The 21,687-nt window shown below is 36.5% G+C and overlaps 1 protein-coding gene across 12 annotated transcripts in view; it reads right to left on the minus strand.

Annotated features, from left to right (window-relative positions):
* Nucleotides 1-21,687, minus strand: part of COL28A1 (collagen type XXVIII alpha 1 chain) — a 191,470-nt gene that overhangs the window by 140,864 nt on the left and 28,919 nt on the right. For 8 of the 12 annotated variants that reach the window (XM_010345655.3, XM_074379483.1, XM_074379482.1 and 5 more), the window contains 7 exons: nt 19,316-19,476; nt 17,873-18,429; nt 10,804-10,824; nt 8,899-8,955; nt 6,011-6,064; nt 3,729-3,770; nt 1,749-1,775 (listed from right to left, as the gene is read on the minus strand). In XM_010345655.3, the coding sequence (XP_010343957.3) occupies nt 1,749-1,775; nt 3,729-3,770; nt 6,011-6,064; nt 8,899-8,955; nt 10,804-10,824; nt 17,873-18,429; nt 19,316-19,476 (919 nt within the window). Of the gene's footprint in view, nt 1-1,748; nt 1,776-3,728; nt 3,771-6,010; nt 6,065-8,898; nt 8,956-10,803; nt 10,825-17,872; nt 18,430-19,315; nt 19,477-20,305; nt 20,375-21,687 lie in introns of all 12 variants that reach the window. The other 4 variants (XM_074379485.1, XM_074379487.1, XM_074379488.1 and 1 more) reach the window with 1 other exon arrangement.

Genomic DNA, 21,687 nt, shown 5'->3' on the forward strand with positions numbered 1-21,687 from the left:
ACACATGCACACACATGTTCATAATGGCACTGTTTACAATAGCAAAGACCTGGAACCAACCCAAATGCCCATCAATGATAGACTGGACAAGGAAAATGTGGCATATATACACCAAGGAATACTATGCAGCCATAAAAAAGGATGAGTTTGTGTCCTTTGTAGGGACATGGGTGAATCTGGAAACCATCATTCTCAGCAAACTGACACAAGAACAGAAAATCAAACACCACATGGTCTCACTCACTGGCGGGTGATAAACAATGAGAACACATGGACACAGGGAGGGGAGCATCACACACTGAGGTATGTTGGGGGGCACCAAGGGAAGGACAGTGGGGGTGGGGAGGTTGGGGAGGAATAATATGGGGAGAAATGCCAGATGTAGGTGATGGAGGGATGGAGGCAGCAAACCACATTGCCATGTGTGTACCTATGCAACAATCCTGCATGATCTGCACATGTACCCCAGAACCTAAAGTACAGTTTAAAAAAATAAAATAAAAAATTTTAAAAAAGAGCGTAAGTCGAAGCCCATATACCGTGTGTCTAAATAGTTGAAAGTGAAAACTAATAATGTTCTGGCTTCCTTCTTTAATAAATGTGTCTTCAAAAGGAATAAAGAATTAAAAGACTTGTGAATTCCTCAGAGGTCCTTGCCAGACACAGCCCCCTGCACCCTGGCCCCCACTTCACTTCCTACCTCCAACTCCTTCCACAGCAAGAAGAGCATGAACACACATGTGAAGATGCCCTGGGCAGCACAACAAAGCCCCCTGCATGACCTCTCCTGCCCCAACAGCTACCATTTGGCTCACTTTCAGCCTAGGAAAAAGATGGATACTGAAAGGAGGTTTTTGTATGCCCTCCCAGCAGCAGGCCCTCTGGGGTCTTGGCTACCCAACGCATGATCCAAGAGAAGGAAGTACAGACCTCCTGCAGACTCCTGGCTCCATGAGAAGTAGAGAGGCCAGAGGAGACCCAGAGATGGACCCTCAAAAGTTCCAGCCTCTTTCCCATGCCTGAGGGTTGTAGCACTGTAGGATGGGATGGATGATAGGTGCATGTTCTGATTTCAGATAGAAAATCTGATAATAAAGATAACTGTGGGACAGACTTATCAATGAACGAGTGAGCACTCTCAGAGGTTCCTGAGCCCCAGTACAACTTGTTAATCCCTTTTAAAGCAGTTTGGTATCCTAACTTGTAACTCACAAATAATCATCAAACCATCTACCAACCCATACCTTTTGTTTGCTTGTTTGCCAAATTTACCCCTGCAAGCTCTACCCAGTTGCCTGAATCAGTGAAGTCAGTGGCTCTTCACTGCTTAACCAGGATAAATCCTCTCTTTCCCCTGGGAGAGGGTTTGGTGTCTAGGTTTTCATAGGAAGTTAAGCTACAAGGGAGAAACCTACTTGGAGTATTGCTGAATCTGTTTGTGTAAATAGACATTTAGCCTGCATACCTGTGCTGCATGGCTTATAAATTGGGGTTCTCTAGAAAAATAATTCATGTTTGCAAAGCTGAAGGAGGCTGGATTCTAATCTTAGGAATCTTATGGTACCCTCCATCCCTTACAACACACATCCATATGTTAAGTTCTATTATTATTTTATGTTAACTCAGGAAAGAGGGAATCTAGACTTACAAAAATAAATAAAATAACTTTCATTAAGTTCATAAATACACTTATGTTTCTGTTTTTCTTTTTGAAATTCTGGTCTATCTATTGGTTTTTACCAACTTACCTTGTCACCCTTGTACCCAGGAATTCCCTAATTTAAAAAGAAAAGAAAAAGTAAAATATGATAGTCTAAGGCAGAGTTAGAATAAGAATTAGGCATTTTTCAATTACAAGGTATAACAAAAACACATCTATACAGTCTGGAAAATTAAACCACAGAAATGTAAACTGTTTCACTTCTCTTTGTGCTTGGAGAAATGTGCATTTACTGAGGAAAAGAAAAGAATCTGTTTTTCTCTTTATCACATTTTATTCTCAGATTCAGATTTTTTTAAATATCCAATTTGTTATCCTTTAGGCCAAAACTGGAGGAGATAATGTACACTGAAAGTCACTGTAGAAGTGATGGCCTATAATGGTTCCTTCAAAATTGTTATACTGACTTTTAAACTATGAACTATTGCAGCTAAGAATGTTTCACAGCGACTCTTAAAGAAATTGGCTCTGAGAATGAGCTGAGCTAATGGCCTTTAAAATGTGTGTAAATATTTGTATCCATTATGGTCCTCCTTTCAAATTCAGTCTAAAATATAAAACATGAAGGAAATAAAAGCTTCCTTTATCAGCCCTAATCAGACTTTAAGCTACTGTCTTTTATCTCACACTAAATAAGGGGCCAGCACTTCTCCTGTCTTCTGTGTGTCACACTTGGGAATCCTGTACAGTCTTTTCCATTGTGTCATTACTGCCCATAGCCCTTTAAGAAATACAATAGTGAATATTACATGGCCTGGGAAATTACCAGTTCTCTGCAGGAGCAGGTTCTCTTCAAATGGGATTTTTTGTCTTTTTCATACAGCTATATTTTTGAAGTATGGAAATAGAATTGTCATAGGTACTTAGAGAACTGAATAAACCTATTTAATAAATAAGCTATTATTGTAGTTACATGTGAATCAGACTACAAAATTTCATTCTACGTATGACTTTTTTATTAATAGTATTATTTATTTATTTATTTGTAGAGAAAGGGTCTCACTATGTTGCCCAGGCTGGTCTCGAACTAGTGGCCTCAAGTGATCTTGCCACCTAGGCCTCCCAAAGGTATTACAGGTATGAGTCACTGTGCATGGCCTGACTTTTTTTTTTTTTTTACAAAAGGAAACTTCATGAAGGAAATAAAACTTCCAAATGTGTGGTCACTGAGGAATAGAAGATAAAAGTAGAATTGTCTTCTATGAGATAATAAGCTTTTTAAAAACGCAAGTGCTTTAGTTTTATTTTCACATACTTACGTGCTTTATATGTAGAAGATACCTAAGAAATGTTTCCTGAATGAATAACACAAATTTAAGATTGAGTTTTTGTTGACATTATCAAACTTTCTATCAGATTTTTTATGAAGTTGATTAAAAATGCCCAGAGAATAGTTTTTAACATCTCTGGGTCTGAGTTCAGGGCTCTTCCAGGGGGACAAGTAGAGAGGCCCAATGCCTTATGGTCTTCTTTTTATTCACTGTACACATCTCTGCTATTTGCTACACTTAACAGCAATGCCCAGAAAAGTCCAAAATAAGAAACATACTGTAATTAGTTCTCGGGCACTATCTTCTAATTTGGGGGATAAGAAATCAAATAGGATAATAAATTTTATTATGTCTGCAGAATTGGATTAACAAAAGTATAGTTTAGACCATGCAGTTCTTATGCTCCTGAAATTCTAACTTATTCTTTATCATAAAAAAAAAAAAAGAAATAAAGCAAACACTTTTCTCGTTGGAACCTTTCACCAAAGTCAAATTAAGCATCAGAGAATTTGATAGGGTTAAACACTCCTGCTCCCATTTTCACTCCTGTTGAGCTATTTTCTCCCCACATTTCCACTTCTAAGATCAGATCTTCCTGATTGCCTTCCTGAGCTATGAAGAGAACAAGGTAGATAGAAATCACTTTTGCACTTGCACTACAGGGGTTGAAACGGTCAACCACAAAATCAGCAACCTAGGATTATTTTCTTAGGAAGCCATTCCAGTTGTATACCTACCCCTGGACCTCTTTCTCCAGCTTCTCCTTTTTGAGCATCGCCCTGTGACAAACAAAAAACAGTCAAAATTCCACAGCCTTGCAGAGTGACTGACTGCTCAATAAAATGCATTATACAGAAGTCCCAGATTAATAGCTTAACCCAATTAGGAAACACTTTTAGCCTTGCCCATTGACATTTTCACCACGCAATCTAGGCAAAAAAACTAGCAACTCAGATAAACTTTGCCCTTTGGAATGAAGCCAGATGTGTAGGGTGCAGGATCCAGGTACATTTTCACAGCTTACGCCACATTCTGGTTGAACAACATAGCCATTGTTCTCAAATACAGCATTACATTCACTTGTAGCCAGTCACTCTGCCTTTTCTCTAGGGGGCTTTGGAATGTTTTCCAAAATGTCCTCAAGAGTGATTGCTTGATTTCAGTAAGACTTAAGAAAATATATTATGTAGCACAAAATTATAAACCAAATAAATAAAATGTGAACATACACTTATAACAGGTATTTAACCCAACAAAAAGAAGGCATGATGGCATCAGTTTGGATATATATAAGATGAGTGAGTGTAGGGTTGTTTGGGTGTGCATGTGTGTGTATACTGTAAAACTATCCAAGGATGCTATATTCTCTTTCTTTGACAAGCAGACAATTGCCAAAAATACTTTTATGCATTTCACTTAATGATTTTTTTCACTACCTCCCTAAAAATTTTCTAAGAAATAGAGCTATTTTAGAGTTAATTTTTGAGTTGACTTTTAATTTAATAGTTAACTTTGTATTTGAGTGACTCATGTTTTGCCTAATTGCTCCCAAAGTATTTGTGTCAAGTTCCCTGCAATGAAAAGCAAACCAGTTTCACTGCCACATTGCTATCTCTAGTTATTATTGTTTTTAATATTGCTTTGTTAATTGCTATAATGAAAGAAATATTTTAAAACTTCAAAATACATACAAAAACAAACAATCTGAACTAGAAAATCACTACCAAAAAAAAAAAAAAAAAAAAAAAGAGAGAGAGAGAAAAGAAAAGAAATCCTCTGGATTCCAAAGTTCCTAAAATGTAAGCATTACTACTAAAGTATACTTCATTCTATTTAAATTTCTTTTATTACCTAATGAAATTAAATATGCTTTTACTTTTTTCTTTACTAGTTTTGTTTCCTCTCTTGAAAATTGTGTTCAGAAATTAACTCAATGACTATAGAAATTAACCCAATGTCCATTATATATGATGCAAATATTCCCTGATATTTCTATTTCCTTAAAATCCTCTCCCCATATTAGTCTGTTCTCATGCTGCGAATAAAGACACACCTGGGTAGTTTATAAAGGAAAGATGTTTAGTGGACTCACAGTTTCACAGTGCTGGGGAGGCCTCACAATCATGGCAGAAGGTAAAGGAGGAACAAAGCCACATCTTACATGGCAACAGGCAAGAGAGCTTGTGTAGGGGAACTTCCCCTTATAAAACCATCAGATCACATGAGACTTGCTCACTATCACAAGAACAGCATGGGAAAGACCCGTCTCCACGATTCAATTACCTCCCACCGGTCTCTCCCACCACATGTGGGAATTATGGGAACTACATACAATTTAAGATGAGATTTAGGTAGGGTCACAACCAAAGCATATCATCCCTTTAATTATTCTTTTTTCATTACGCAGAATTTTGTCTTAAATTTTCACATAGTTATATTTGCTTTTCTCTTTGTGATTCCTGCTGTTGTTCTTGAACTGGGAACCAAAATCCTACCAATGATCTGAACAGGTGAATATTTTCTTTAAAAGCCTAGGATTTTTTTTTTTTTTTGATAGGTACACAGAGAAAAGGAATTGATGAAGTCCTTGAAGATGCTCTGGGAGTGAGAAAACATCTGGTGGTTTTTCTATTATTATTGACGGTCAGTTATTCATTAAAAGTAGACCTATTAAAAACACAAGTGCCAATGTCAATCTGATATGGCACATATAAGTTCATTAAACATTGTCCTAAATAAGATGGGCTGCTATAATTTAAGCACTAGTTTCTGTTTATTCAATGTCCCTAAGTTTCCTAAATTTACTGACTAAAATATTCATATGTTACTCAGAATATGTGAATTCAAGCTAATAGAAACAAGATAGATAATATAGGAAGTGGACATCCTGTATTCTTCATAAAAATTGTCCGATTTTTGCCAAATACTACAATGCTTTTTATTTTTTAAATGGTTGTTTTTAAAAAATAAATCTAGAAGAAAATATGCTGGCTTAAAGAAAAACGGTTTATTCATTTACCGGGTTTCCTTTTGGTCCTCGCTCACCTTTGATACCTGGGTTTCCATGTGTACCCTGAAGGCAAAGGGAAAAAATATTATTTTAAGTAGGTATTCTATTGTTTTCTATACTTTATAATAATTTCTAGTAAGCTTTGTCTCCTAGAATGAGGGAAAATTGTAAAATCTTTACCTGCCAAGCCAAAATTCAACTCTCTTCTCACCTTTTCTACACAAGAAAACCATTGTCTTCAATTGGCAGATTTTCTAGATTTGCTCAAAACAGAATAATGTTTCTCACTTACTACCAATCACTTCTTCCCAAAACAATTACTTCTTGGCAGCTTTGCGAACAAAATCAAACTCATGCAAAGATTTAAGAGTAGCTGCAACAGGCCAAAGGGTAGGAGTTGTTCCCAACCTCTCTTCATTGTGGGCCACTTCTATGATTCCCCTCTGTCGCTCACTTTTTTTTTTTATTGTACTTTAACTTCTGGGGTACATGTGCAGATCATGCAAGACTGTTGCATAGGTACATTCATGGCAAGGTGGTTTGCTGCTTCCATCCCCCTGTCACCTGTACCTGACATTTCTCCCCATGTTATCCCTCCCCAACCTCCCCATCCCCACTGTCCCTCCTCTAGGCACCCCCAAACGGACCCCAGTGTGTGATGCTCCCCTTTCTGTGTCCATGTATTCTCATTGTTCAACACCACCTATGAGTGAGAACATGCAGGGCTTGATTTTCTGTTCTTGTGTCAGCTTGCTGAGAATGATGGTTTCCAGGTTCATCCATGTCCCTACAAAGGACACAAACTCATCGTTTTTTATGGCCGCATAGTATTCCATGGTGTGTATGTGCCATATTTTCCTTGTCCAGTCTATCATTAATGGGCATTTGGGTTGGTTCTAGGTCTTTGCTATTGTAAACAGTACCACTATGAGCATATGTCTGCATGGTCTTTATAATAGAACAATTTATAATCCTTTGGGTATATACGCAGTAATGGGATTGCTGGGTCAAATGGAATTTCTATTTCTAGATCCTTGAGGAATCTCCACACTGTCTTCCACAATGGTTGAACTAATTTACACTCCCACCAACAGTGTAAAAGTGTTCCTATTTCTCCACATCCTCTCCAGCATCTGTTGTCTCCAGATTTTTTAATGATTGCCATTCTAACTGGTGTGAGGTAGTATCTCTATGTGATTTTGATTTGCAGCCAGGCCAGCTTCCTTGCCTTTTGTCAAAGAGGTTCTGATATCCAGGTGACAATCTCAAAAGATGGGAGAAAGAAGCTCTGTAATCCTCTTTCAGAAAAGCATTTTGTTTTCCTGTTTCTAAAAATCTTGCTTTTCTGAGAACTGGTGTTGGGGGTACTAAAAAAATGTTAAATAACATATTCTGTGGCTTATCCCTAATAAAATGTGACAAGAATGTGATTAAAATTCTCAGATGCTTAACAATTGTGAACTTCTTTACTGTTCATTTTAAAATATAAAGAAATATTCCTTACCCTGGCCATCTCTTGGTGTAATGGGGATAAACTAAGACTTTATAGGAAGGGATGGCTAAATCTTTGCTTTAGCCAAAGTCAGCCTTTACTGGCTGCCCCATTATTATATAATGCACCTAACTTTGTATTTCGAGAAAAAGATCCCTTGATTGGTTACATGGTTTGAAAAATGTAGGCTTTGGACCCGAGTCTCAAGGTAAAATTTGTCATATTCTAATACAGTCACAGTATACAATCCCCTCCTACCCCCAAATACAAGCATTAGTTGAAAACTTTTACCCATGAATTTTGTGAGAGTCTCCATAAGGCTTCTTCTGAACTCTAAGGATGATATTTGGAATTACACAAATAAATAGAAGACTGAATGAACACGTGGATGCTTTATGAAGATAAATGTTAAAGAAATGCTCAGCATTTCCAGTGATCTAGATGTCATTTCAAATGCCTTCCCAGTATAGACATGGCAGCTACCAGATATTAGGCCAGAATATAAGGGAAGCATTCCATTCTATATTATCTTATCAAATAATGAATCATCACAGTAAATCCTGCCATTTATTTTTGGTTGCCATGTGTTACTTCCATTTCACAGAACTCACCATAATCCCCCAGAGTCCTGACCAGCTTCCTGTCCATGAGTCCACATGGTGTTGCTGCTGCACTGCTGCATTTGTGTGAAGACAACATTTAACTTCCAGAGAGGCTTGTCTCTCGTGTTTCTAGTGGGATGTAGCTTTGCCTAAAGCACTGATTATTTGTATTAACTTTTTCTGTATTTTCACTTCACTATTAAGAAATTCTGGCTTTGGCCAGGCGTGGTGGCTCAAGCCTGTAATCCCAGCACTTTGGGAGGCCGAGGTGGGTGGATCACGAGGTCAAGAGATCAAGACCATCCTGGCCAACATGGTGAAACCCCGTCTCTACTAAAAATACAAAAAATTAGCTGGGCATGGTGGCGCGTGCCTGTGATCCCAGCTACTCAAGAGGCTGAAGCAGGAGAATTGCCTGAACCCAGGAGGCGGAGGTTGTGGTGAGCCGAGATCGCGCCATTGCACTCCAGCCTGGGTAACAAGAGCGAAACTCCGTCTCAGAAAAAAAAAAAAAAGAAATTCTGGCTTCAATTATTTTATGAGGAGGGACACAATGTCCTTTGTGGGAACAGCTTCAAAACATGCCTGCCCTCAGTTCAGGTCAGCAAAATCCCAGGCTTGTTTCTAAGGATAGAATGCATCCCTTTAGAAATAAAAGAAAGGAGTAGTATTTCCATTTTTGCTGCCATTTCCAAACAATTGCTTTTCAACAGTTCAAAATAGCCCCAACATTTTCAAGAGCTAATAGAGCTATCTCATTGCTAGGACTTCCTGACTTCTGTTTAAAGTAGAAATATACTCACAGGATTCCCTGGATCACCTGGATCTCCTTTCTCACATTCACAAATCTTGCGTTCACACTGAATCAATAATGAAACATGATATTAACATACAGTAAAATACAGCATTTCAAATTGTATTCAGCATATAACCAACTGGAACACTCTCAAAGAAATTTTACGGTGAACATTTGTGGAGGTTTTGCTCTCTCTATTAAATTATTCTAGGCAAATTTATACCTATCAATAGCCAGATAACAAAATATTCTTAAATTTCAGCATGGTTAAATAAAATAGGCATCCCATCAATAATACATATATAATATGTAGATACCAGTTAAAAGGAGAAGATACATATTTTCAGTGGACTTTCAGAATTTCTGCTGCTTCTCTTCCATATCATACATCAAAGCTCAGTAATGTAATAATACTAAATGTTCCTTTACTAAGCAGAGGAAAATATTTGACTTATGCCATATTTTACCATTTCTAAGATGCACATTCTGCCTCATTTTAACAACTCTGAAATCAGAATGAGTCTTATTACAGCTATTGACCAGACTCAGTCATGACAAACTAGTTGCTTTCTGCACATGCACTTCAAAACTTGCAGAATGAAATGGAAGAAAATTCCAGAACATTCTCAAGAAATGCTTTATATCAATGCTTTTGCTGAAATACAGGTCAGTATTATGTGGAAAAACAAGGACATCAGTAATTCAGACAAAATTGATTCAGAGATTTACCAGCAGTGTCCAATATTTTGGCTTCCCTGGGCCACATTGGAAGAAGAAGAAATGCCTTGGACTACACATAAAATACACTAACACTAACGAGAGCTGATGAGAAAAAAAAAAACGTCCATGCATACATTTTACAATATTTTTTTAAAGTTTATGAATTTGTGTTGGTCTGTACTCAAAGTTGTCCTGGGCCGCATACAGCCTGCTGGCCACAAGTTGGACAAGTTTAATTTAAACTCTGATGTGAAGAAGTTTTAGAAATAACCAAGTTATTTTGAATACAGTTCCTTATATGTATATGTGAAAGTGATACAGGATTTTAAAATCTACATCTAAAATATCTAAAAACTTCTTTCTATAAGTATAAAATAAAAATTGTAATTAATAAGAAGATACTGTAAGTTAAATTGGCAAGGTTTTTTTCCTTTCTTAATGGGACATAACATAATGGTATACCTGAACATGTACAATTCAATAAAACATGGTGCTCTAGAAGGTTTGGGTGACTCCTATTATTTTATGCAACAATACTTGTAAATTTCCTGATGTTAAATAAGCAGCTCATTGAACAAAGTTTAGATATTCCAAACTCTTTGCTTTAAGAAATGCATGTCCAGGAGTGACTCCTCAGCAAGCTGATGATCGTCTGTTGGGCTAAGGCCCATTTTACTATATTGGCCAGATTCCTTTGCCTCGTGATCTGGTTGCCATCATTGGGTTGCCTTTTCTTCAAAATAAGAAGGAGAATGAGCTCAAGGCAATTGGCAGGCAGCAGGGGATGACTCTAAACTCTGCCTCTTAGCTGGGAACACTCTGCCTAACCTAGTCAACACAAGGAACACCCCCAAAATAAAGGACCCCCATGAGTGGCTGATGTCAGAGATATACTTAGAATAAAGAAGGCATATCAAAGTAAGCAAAAACATGTGGTTTTCTTATCACTGATTTCTAAAATCACTCCTGGAGTCACATTCAGTATTTCCTACTTTTTCTAAATTTTCCAACCTGCATTGAATATGGTATTATAAAAGAAATCAGATAGCTGCCTCAGAATAGAGTGGCTCATTTTAAAAGAACTATGAATTTTTATTTAGTCACACTTAATTTTCTAATGTCAGTTATAATGCCGATTTGATAATGCAAGATTTTAGGGTAATTGGTAATAATCAAAGCATGAGGTACTTACCTTCTTTTCAAATAAGGTTTCCTATAAGGGAAAAAAGAATGAAGCATTAACTCAATTCATGGTTCTGCTTCCAGCTATTTATTAGTCTTAATTATTCCCTATGGGATATGAAGTTTTCACAAAGAATAGCAATTCAGCTTTTTAACCTTGTAAAAGCAATAAAGCCAACCAGCCAACCAGCCAAGAAACAGTCTGAGCCATGTAATAATAGGATATATGACTACAATTAAAAATTAATCTATATTTTTTAGGAACTTTATCTTACTGCATTCTGTTTTATCTTTTGTTTCCTTTATTAGCTCTACAATCTTCATAATTTGACTATAAATTTAATCAGTCCTAGTGAGAAAGCTCTCACTGTTACACATAAAGACTGAGGCAGAATATATAATTGTATATTTTATATTTTTTCCAGCCCTATGCACATATACATGTATCTATTTTTCAGGACTTATTTTTCAAGATTAAAACAATATAGAGGCATAACTTCATGAAACATTAATGGGCCTTAGAATAATCATATTAAAACTGAAAGAGAGAAAATTAGAAAGTCCAGTGACATTTTTTTAGATGATCTGCATTATATAAGACAAAAATTTCCATTACTATGCTCACTAGGGGAAGGGTTTTCTATTTCAAATTTGAAAAGCCTCTAATATGATACTTTATAGAATTTCCACATAAAGCAAAAAAGATACTGAGCTTTTAAATTTAAACAGTATTAGGAATAATATTTTGGTAAACATTTTCAATAGTTTATAGCAATATGCATCACTTCTGTAAAAAAGGACATACATTTATAACTGGTTACCTTAGGAAAAAAATTAAGTGATAGAAAAATAATAAATATTTATAATGAAAGTATCATTATGAAAAAAAACAAATTTAATGAGTCTTAGAAGTCAGACTCAACCTCTTGCTTTGCAATAAGGAAACATGGTTCCACCATGACATGACTCAACCAAGGTAACAAACTTGGGCTGCATCTTCTGGAAGTCTTCATGCATGTCATATGTATTGTACAGAAATAAATTAGCCAGAATTTTTCAAAACTATTTCAAATTCATAATTTTACAGAAATATTATTATCATTTTTTGTCCAACACCTAGGCCTCACTGCCATACTTTAGTTCAGTGGGATATTACATGAAAAGTGCACTGAAGGCCATGTTGGAAGTCAAACACTGGAAAGAAATTAACCTATGTTTACATATAGAATTAGTGTTTTCTTAACCTAGAAATTATGTGTCAAACCAGGGCCTTATGATTTCATCTGAAGGAATAATTTACATAAATATAATAGAAAGATGAAGGAACAAGCATTGGAATATTTGTTGCAAGATATTAAAAATGCAGACGCTAACAAGAAAGTTAAAGATAAATAAGAGTATGTACCTTTATGAAGGACGTTGTATCCCTTTATTTTTATTTTTATTTTATTTCCATACAAACTAATACTATAGAGGGAAGAGATAACAAAATGCTTTAAGTGGCTCTAATGATTTAATAGGGAAAAAATTGGGCTGGGAATTAAGTGTCATCCCGAATTTCCATCCCGTTCCAACCATTAACTAGCTATGCGGCCTTGGACAAGTCATACAATCCTTCCAGGTAATTTTCTACATATATAAAAAAGGGTGAAGTTTGACTACATAATCTCAGGAGCTATAAAACCCTAGCCACAGACACTACCTACAAAATTTAGAGTCTCATCTACCATCCTTCCCAACCAAATGATTTTAAATTACCAGCCATGTAAATCCAGGCTGAAAGCAGATGAGATACTTGTATCTTTAAGAGCTAGAAGGTCCTATGGAGAAATGGGAACTCAGATACACTGACAGTTTTAGTTAAAATGGCATTAACCACTGTAGTACATTTGGCTATGCCTACAAAGCTGAAGATGGGCATGCTCTATCTCTAGGCTGCCAGGACAATTCTTGCTTTTGCCTGTTATCCTGACAGCCTTTCCAGATATAACACAGGGAAATTCTTGCACTTGCACATTTCAGCATTCATTGTTTTTTGTAATGAAAAACTGGAAATAAAATAATTCCAAAGCAGAATGGATCAATAAATGAAATACTATTCATCAGTTAAAGTGACTGCATTGGATCTACACATTTCAACAAAATTTCCAAAAAAACATTGAGTGCAAAAGCAAGTTGTACATAGATACATACAAAATGATCTGGTTTATTAAAATATCTAAAATATTTTAAACCATGTCAGTGAGTGGTTTCCTCTGGGAGAAAGAGAGAGAAAAGAAATTCAAAATAAGTTTAACAGAGGCAGTAAAACAACTAATAATTCAAGTCAAATTGTAATATTTAAAAAACTACTACTGAAATAAAGAAAAATTTAAATTTTTGTCACTTTACAATCTTTTTACAATGTACAGTATCTTTTTTTTTTTCTAAGATAGAGTCGCAGTCTGTCACCCAGGCTGGAGTGCAGTGGCATGATCTTGGCTCACTGCAACCTCCACTTCCCAGGTTCAAGCGAGTCTCATGCCTCAGCCTCCAGAGTAGCTGGGATTACGGGTGCATGCCAACACGACAGGCTAGTTTTTGTATTTTTAGCAGAGATGGGGTTTCACCATGTCAGCCAGGGTGGTCTCAAACTCCTGACCTTAAGTGATCCACTCACCTCACCCTCCCAAAGTGCTGGGATTACAGGCGTGCGCCCCCGCACTCAGCCACAATAAGCAATATCTTAATCAATTTTTAAATTCATGAATTCAGCTCTTACTGTGCCTGATGTGTAATTTTACACTTTTTTTTTCAGTTCTTTCTTTGAAATTCTGCTTTGCCATATTGCTCTTTGGAAATATGTGGCATAAGGCTTAAAACCATAGCAATGCAAAAAACTATTTTGAAACTCATTTAATTTTGTGATTGCTGGAATTTATATTTCTATGGAAACAAAAATGAACCCAAAACTACACAATAGATAAGACTGCTTCAAACAAAGAACAAAGCCCCATCCCTGAGGGCACTTATAGGCTATAAGCCCTAGGAACAGAGGACAATACACAGCAACCCGAGTAGGAAGGAGGTCCTAGACCAGGGGTGGGGGAGCCAGTTAACAAGATAGTTTCTGGGAATAGGTGGGTTTTCTGGATGGTTTTGAAGAGAAGAATGCAAAGGACCACCCATTGATGCTGCCCTATATGTCAAAGTTTACGGGGAAAAAAGTCCTAAGGACTATTGTGGGCTATAAGACAAAGGAAGCAGTTAGGACGGACATTTCAAGGGAGTGGACAGAAGAGCCCACATGGACAGAGCTGGAGGCCTTGGGAGGTGGCGAGGGCTAGCACGCAGGCGGGAAGCAGGCTGCAAGGAGAACAGTGTCAAAGCCTGAGGGGAGGGCATGTTCAATGACGGACTTGGGGGATGCTTGAGTTTCAGTGAAAAGGATAAATAGGGAAAGGCTCTCATGAGAGCAAAAGAAGACACAGTCAGAATTTCATTAATGGATTCATATATATGACATAGATTGACATGCATCATATATGTGAAACCTGAAGACTAGAATGGAACTGCCAGTTTTTCAAGGAGCGTAAGGTCTATGCTACAACAAGAAGGGGACAGAAAAAACGTGAGGAATGAACAAAGTATCATAACAAGTGGAATGACAGTAAAGCAGTTAATAAGCAAGGAGAACAAACCCTGTGGCAAAAAAATTCAACTTACAATGGTAGCAAAACAGCCACTATAAAATCTAAAACAGAAAACAAAAACAAAGTCCTAAACAGAGGAAGTCTTGAAAAAATGGAAAGTGATCATGCTTAATAGGTTAATAAAGCATAGGATTCTAAAGATGATATAGACATTATCATATTAATCTCTTCTTGGTATACAAGGGGAATACCTTAAATTTATCTTTTTTAAAAAAAGGCAAAGTTGTCACAACCCTTATTTCCATAAAGGCTTTTTAAATACTTCACATCAAAGGCAATAGAGGAAAAAAATTGTTTTTAATTTTTACATACCCTCTCTTACTCTTCTAAAGGACCAAGTAATATATCCAGGACTTTGGGTTGAATTTATTTCTTTAGTTTCAATGTTATTATGTAAATTATAATAAAATAGCAATAAAATATTTTACATCTTCAATTTGAAATCATTAAGTCTCTTTTGGGTAATTCAGAACTAAAATGCTTTTACGAGGTTCTTACATGATAATTCCTACTAGAGGCATCAAGAAATTTGCAACAATTTGATTTGTTTTGGCTCCTGAAGAATCTATTCATTCTGAATCTATTCACTCTCATGTCCATTAAACGTCAATAAAGTCTGTTCTACATTAAAGGGAATAAACTTGTGATACAGAAAACAACCCAATGAGTTCGAAAATCATTATACTGGGTACTAGAAGTTTGACACAAAAATAATACGTACTACTTGAGTTTGTATAAAATTCTAGAAAGTATACACTAGGGTCACAAAAGTCAGATCAGTACCTCAGAGCAACAAGGTCTTAGAAACAGACATGAGGCAATTTGGGGAGGTGATGGAAATGTTCTGTACCCTAACTGTGTTGGTGGTTTCATAGGTGTGAACCTATGTCAAAAGCTCACGGAATTATGCACTTTAAGTTGATGCAGTTGTATACTTAAATCATACTAAAAACTTGCTTTAAAAGTTAACTACATAATTATTTCAAAATAAAAAGTTTAAAAAGTCAACTAAAGATGTAATAGAAAGGGATTAAAGAATTTTTCCAATGGTCTCATCAAGAGTCAAGTTCTGGGTTGGGTGCGGTGGCTCACATCTGTAATCCCAGAACTTTAGGAGGCTGAGGCAGGCAGATCATCTGCGGTCAGGAGTTCAAGAACAGTCTGGCCAATATGGTGAAACCCCATCTCTACTAAAAAATATGAAAAAATTAGCCTGTAATACCAGCTACTGGGAGGCTGAGGCAGGAGAATCACTTGAACCCAGGAGGCGGAGATTGCAGTGAGCCGAGATCGCGCCATTCCACTCCAGCCTGGGCAACAAGAGCGAAACTCCATCTCAAAAAAAACAAAAACAAAAACAAAAAACCTGTCAAGTTCTGCCTTCTAGATGGTGGCAATTTGAAACATCGTAAGTTGGTATACTATTCTTTAAGAGCCTAATAAGCACTTTGGATCCTGAAAGTGTTTGGAAAGCAGCACTTCCTTCTAAGAGCGGTTTATTCACGGAGCTTCCATCTGAACAAACAAGCTGAAATCACTAACAGATGCTAAACAAACAAGCTGAAGTCACCGGATGCTAAAGAAGAGCTGTATTATTTGGTCATTTTCTGGTTCCCCAGGAACAGACAAACAGTTGTGCTTCCAGTCAACTGTCAAGAGCCTGTGTTCTCAGTGAAGCAGGTGCTCTCAGCAAGGGTGTATCTGGTGGTAATGTGAACAATCTGAGCCTACACATGTGGCCAAAAAGGAGCTGCCTGTCCTGCATCTTCTATGGTCAGCTCTTATCCATCTTAAGGGTAAAGATGAATAGTAACAACAGCCCACTCATGATCACATCCCCAGGATTCTCTCCTGCACCTGCTGGAGCCCTGTGTTTTACATTCAGTGGTGAGGACCCTTTATGTCATGGCACAGGCAGGGCTAAGTGTTAGCCAGGAACCACTACAAATTTCCCTTTCATGCAAAAGAGCTGCTCAGAATGAGCACTTGCCTCGATCACCACAGAGCTGGGCCCATCAGCTCCATCTCTGATCTAGGCAGAAATCTCCTATTTACCCTGAATCCCCACGGAGAAAAGGCTAGAAACAATAGTAACTTTGGAGGAGGGCTGCTACTAAACTGTTTCAGAGCAGTGCTGATTGAGAAAATCTTTTTTTAGAAAGTAGTTACTATTTCCCCTCTCAATATGCCTTTACAGGGTTAAGCATGCCAACTGTGAGGTCTTCACTGGCCCTAAATTTTTAACTTCAAAATGGATATAATAACAGTACCTACATCATAAGATGGTGGCAAACACTGAATAAAATACAATATATAAAGTGCTCAGGAAAATGCCTAACAAAGAGAGAGTACTCAATACACAAGAGCTATTATTTAGGTAAGAAAACCTCAGGTCTTATGCTGAAAACAACAGAGAATAAAAAGAGTAATGTTGAGAAAAGGATCCAGGGACAGAACAAAAGGAGCAAAACAATTTCTGAAATAGAGCCTGAGTTTTCTGAGCTGTGGAAAACAGCCATACGAAATGCTCAGTACATAAAGGACACCTTTGCCTTCCTTTCTCAGGAAATCAAAGAAATCCAAGTTTTTAAGAAAACTGATTTTTAACACTTAGGCAATCAACCAATTTATCTCTAGGAGTTTTCTCCTTGAGAAATATGGTGAAGAGGGATTTCCTTTTGATTGCTGTGCTGTGTGTTTTACAAGGCAGCAAGGAAAGGCTTTTACACATAGCTGAGCAACAAATAAAGAAAAGCTAATAAGATCAATCAAGTGGTACTCATTGATCTGATGGGAGAAACTGTTGCTTGACTGCAGGTTGAAGATGATTTTAAATTGGATGGGCTTGTTAACATCTAAGAAACAAGGCAGTAATTTTAAAAATTGGAAGTTTTTAAAATTTTAAAAGTAGCATAATGTAACAATAGGTGAGACAGTGTCAAAAATATTCAGTACTTTAGAAGAGTAAGAGAGAGTATGTGAAAATTATGTCAAAAATACCTGTGCAGATAGGAAATGAGAAAAGACCAACTTAAACATAGCCCAAGACCACAACCTGAATATAAGTCAGCAATGTTCATGATTGTAGGATGTACAAACAGGAGCCTGAGGTATAAAAATGGAAAGTAACACCTCCAAAATCCTCAGCATCAGCTAACAATAAAGTTAAGAATGCAATTCCAGGGAATTTGCCTGGAACTTTTCCAGTTTATCTGAAATAAACTGCCAATAAAGTAGAGTGCCACTTCCAAAAGATTCTTCTTTCTGCTTTCAAAGTGAATTCTCATTTTCCCTGTCTTTTTGATCCAGTATCTCTCCTTATGGAATTTACAATAAATATATCAATATTATGGTGATAACTGTATAACCAACCCATTAGGTACCTACCAGGTGGTCTTGAATTTTATCCACTAGGGTTGGATCACTCAACAGTAAAATGGGTTCACTGGATGAATCCCCAGAAATCAAACGAAGTTTGGCTTCGTTGACTACAGTAGAAAGTCCAATAGTGATAAACGATATTCCTGAAATTCTGGCATCATCAGAAATACTTTGAACATCTGGATTCTTTGGATGGTCGATGCCATCAGTCATCAGCAAAGCCACTTTCACACTACCCTTTCGCCCTTCTCTCTTAAGTAGCTTAGTGGCATTGGAGATGGCATAATAAGAGAAAGTACCTTGCCCAATTAAATTCATAGACTTGACCTTCTGCTTAAATGTCTGAACGTCCTTCCAAGAAGAAAAAGGTGGATCAATTTGGACAGAGCTGCTAAACTGAAGGGCTGCCAGTTTTATGTCATATTCCACAGAGCGACCAGGAGTCAATCGGAAAATCTTGTCACTCAAGCTATCCACAAAATCTTTCTGTTTATCAAAGAGGACAATTTTAGAACTTTCAGAGCTGTCCATGATGAAGACAATATCTATGAAACAAATGAAGTCTGAAACAGAACAAACAGGTTAGGCAAAATAATTACTTCTATTATGAAACAAATTTTTATAAGGAAAGCCCTGAAGTGGTGTGTTGTATATTGTTTCATTTTGAGAGCAGAATGAGGAGAGTAAGAGAGACGCATTGGACAAAAGCCTTAAATTGTAAAAAACTAAATGTCTAAGTTTATAAATTATTTTCTCCTTATAAAATCATGCAAATTAAAAATAAATAAAATATCATATATTCTGAGCATCTTCTCAATGTTACGCTTGCTGAAAGTGGGAGGAAATGGGAAGTCAAGATGCATCACATTTTATTTATTTATTTATTTTTTATTGCATTTTAGGGATACATCACATTTTAAAAATCCAACTAACACTGAGCATCGCTGTCTACAAGTAAATGATACTCTCATTCTCAGGTTGTGTCATATTGGTGAGTCCCTTATTTTTTTTGACACTTTCTTGAAATCAAGGGAGAAAATGACTATATACATTGTAGTAAGAGTAAGTGGGGAAGAAACCTAACTTAAATCCAACTTAAGCTTGAATCTCAGCTCTGTATCTTACTCGTTAATTTGCCTATGGCCTTGAGTATGCCACTCAACGTCTTAAGACCTCAATTTCTTTATCTATGCTATGAGTGGCAATCTCTGTCCTGCCTATTTTACAAGGTTACTGTGAGGCTCAAATGGGATAATAGGTGCACAAGTGCTCTTACTAAAAACTCTGATGTGCTATAAGTATGTTAGGTATATTATCATATAATTTTATAAAAGTAGACTATCACATGTATACATGTATATGGCTTGCTATAAATATCAAATGCTATTTAGAAAAATTCACGTAAGTATTTTTAACAGGCTAAACTTAAAAACAAGTTTTTTTTTTTACCCTGGACATCACTTTTCCTTGCAAGCAAATTTGGCTTTGGTCCTTTCTTTCTTTGTCCGGATACTGTTTGACTAGTAAACGCTGACAAAAGCAGGAGAGAGAGGACAAAATATCTGTTCCACATTACGGTAGATGGTGAAAAATCATCTGCCTTGCAGCACCTATAATAGAAAAGTCAGTTATAAATACTTTAATAAAATATGATGTTTGTTATTTTAAAATTTCAAGCCAACAGAGTTGAAAACTGGTGTGTGACTGGAAAAAGACGTTTTCATTCATATTTCTAGAAAAATATTCACATTGAGATTTTAAAAGATTTCAATCCAAGTAAATCATAGCACCATGATCAAACATTTATTAGTGAATATTTCTACATATTCAAATAACTATATTCAAGTATTCTTAATTCCCCATTATATTATGAGGCGCATAGGGTGGAGAGAGCCATTTAAAAACATTTCAATTGACTATATATGATTACTGTGGTTCAATCACAGGGTCTACTTTGACATTTCCAGATTCTTCAGGGTGAATTCAGATTGCTATATGGTCATTCCATTCATTTGCATTATAACTGATTCCTGACAAATACAGTATTTTGCAGAATTTACAACTACCATCCTTTCAGAGTTAATACTATACATATAACTTCAATGAGTTCAGAAGTCAAAGTAAAAATCAAATTGCCCTTCTGTTTCCATAGAATCCCATTTCTTTTTTCTACCCTAGCTTTGAAAACTTTGTCTCCACCAGGGGTTCAAAGCTGCATATCTGATAGTATGAGAGTAAAAATAACAGATTTGCTTAAAAGCAACTCTTTTCTTTCAGTGATGGCTAAAAGCGCTAATGGATAGAAACAGGACTTGAAGTCAAGAAGCACCCCCTCTGAATAGTCCTGTGAAACTATTTTTCTGTGTAGATTAACAAAGAAAAATCTAATTCTGTATTAAAATCCTCAATCTTCATCATTCAGTATACCTAGATACATACCAAATGGCTTTTAAACTCATATAGATTTCCCAGGCAGGAGAAGACTCACATGTTGCTGCCTCAGTGTATCTAAGAGAATGGGAATGAGAAAGCTTATTTCAAATCAATATTTAGCATGGCTTGAAAATGCTTGCCTGTTGAAACTTTACTGACTTCAGGAATTCTGGAAAAGAAATCACATTTTCCTTCTTTGGCACCTTGCCTTTAGGGGATAAGAATCTGGGAAATCATGAGCACGATTTTTCCAGTATCTGATTAGAGGGTGGAAATATATGCAAAGGCAGTGAGGAGTGAGATGGAAGACTGATTTTTTTCATATATGCCAGATGGATAAACCCCGAAGGGAAACAAAGCTGTTGGGTTAGGAGAGGACCAATGGATGGCTTCATGCCATAGTCTGCTCCTCACATAGCATCATCCAGCCGGATGTTTATTAAAAGAATTTTGGATAGGTATGATCAAACATCTTGGGTTGCAACTGGCCAAATGCCAACTGATGCTCAGACAAGGTATACTAAGATGTAAAGACAGCTGGGTATTTAAAAAACAAAACAAAACAAAACCAAGAGGTGTGCTAAGAAAACAGAACACACAAAGGCCATCTCTCCTCAAGTTATCCCTTTGCTAATCAAGAAAAGAATAAATGATGTACAACTTAAAGTCTGAAAGTTAGTGTAACCATAAGGCTATGTGAAAAACACAGCTGTTATTGTATTTTTAGAGGGGTAAGGGAATATCACTGTGGCCATGGTATTACATATGACTTTTCTCTTTGGTTGAGTTCATACCATAAGGGACATCTCAGAAGTTCTGGAAATAAGAGACTGAGAATTGAATTCCATTGAGAACCAAGCAAGATTTTTTAAGCAATATAATCAAGCAACTCTTCAAAACACTTCATGTAAAGTTTTAGAAATACTGGCCTTAAATAAAGATTTATCTTTTCCCAAAACTAAGCACCTGCTCATACTGTTTTCTTGGCATATAATCATGAATTCATACCTGACCCCTGTATATATGATATTCACAAACTAACTTTTCTATTGACAATAATCACAATGTCATATTTTAGTCTCATTTGCTCTGACATTTTTAATCTAGCCCTCCCAAACCAAAGTCTTATTTCTTTCTGTTTCCCTATTGTAGCCAGAGGACATTTGCATACCTCTCTAGTTTTGTTTATCTAGTTTGTTAATTCTACTGCTTTCCTGAAATACCTTTCTCCTCTATTAATTTGGCATCTTGAAAGCCCACTCATTTCTAATCACTTTTTAATCATGTTTTATTTTGCCTCTGTTTTTAATAATTCCTACCTTTCTCTCTTTTTGATGTCACATACAAGCAAAATATGTTTCAGAGGAAAAAATGCCATTAGTTAAGTG

Source organism: Saimiri boliviensis, chromosome 10, assembly GCF_048565385.1.
Source record: "Saimiri boliviensis isolate mSaiBol1 chromosome 10, mSaiBol1.pri, whole genome shotgun sequence".
NCBI lineage: Eukaryota > Metazoa > Chordata > Mammalia > Primates > Cebidae > Saimiri > Saimiri boliviensis.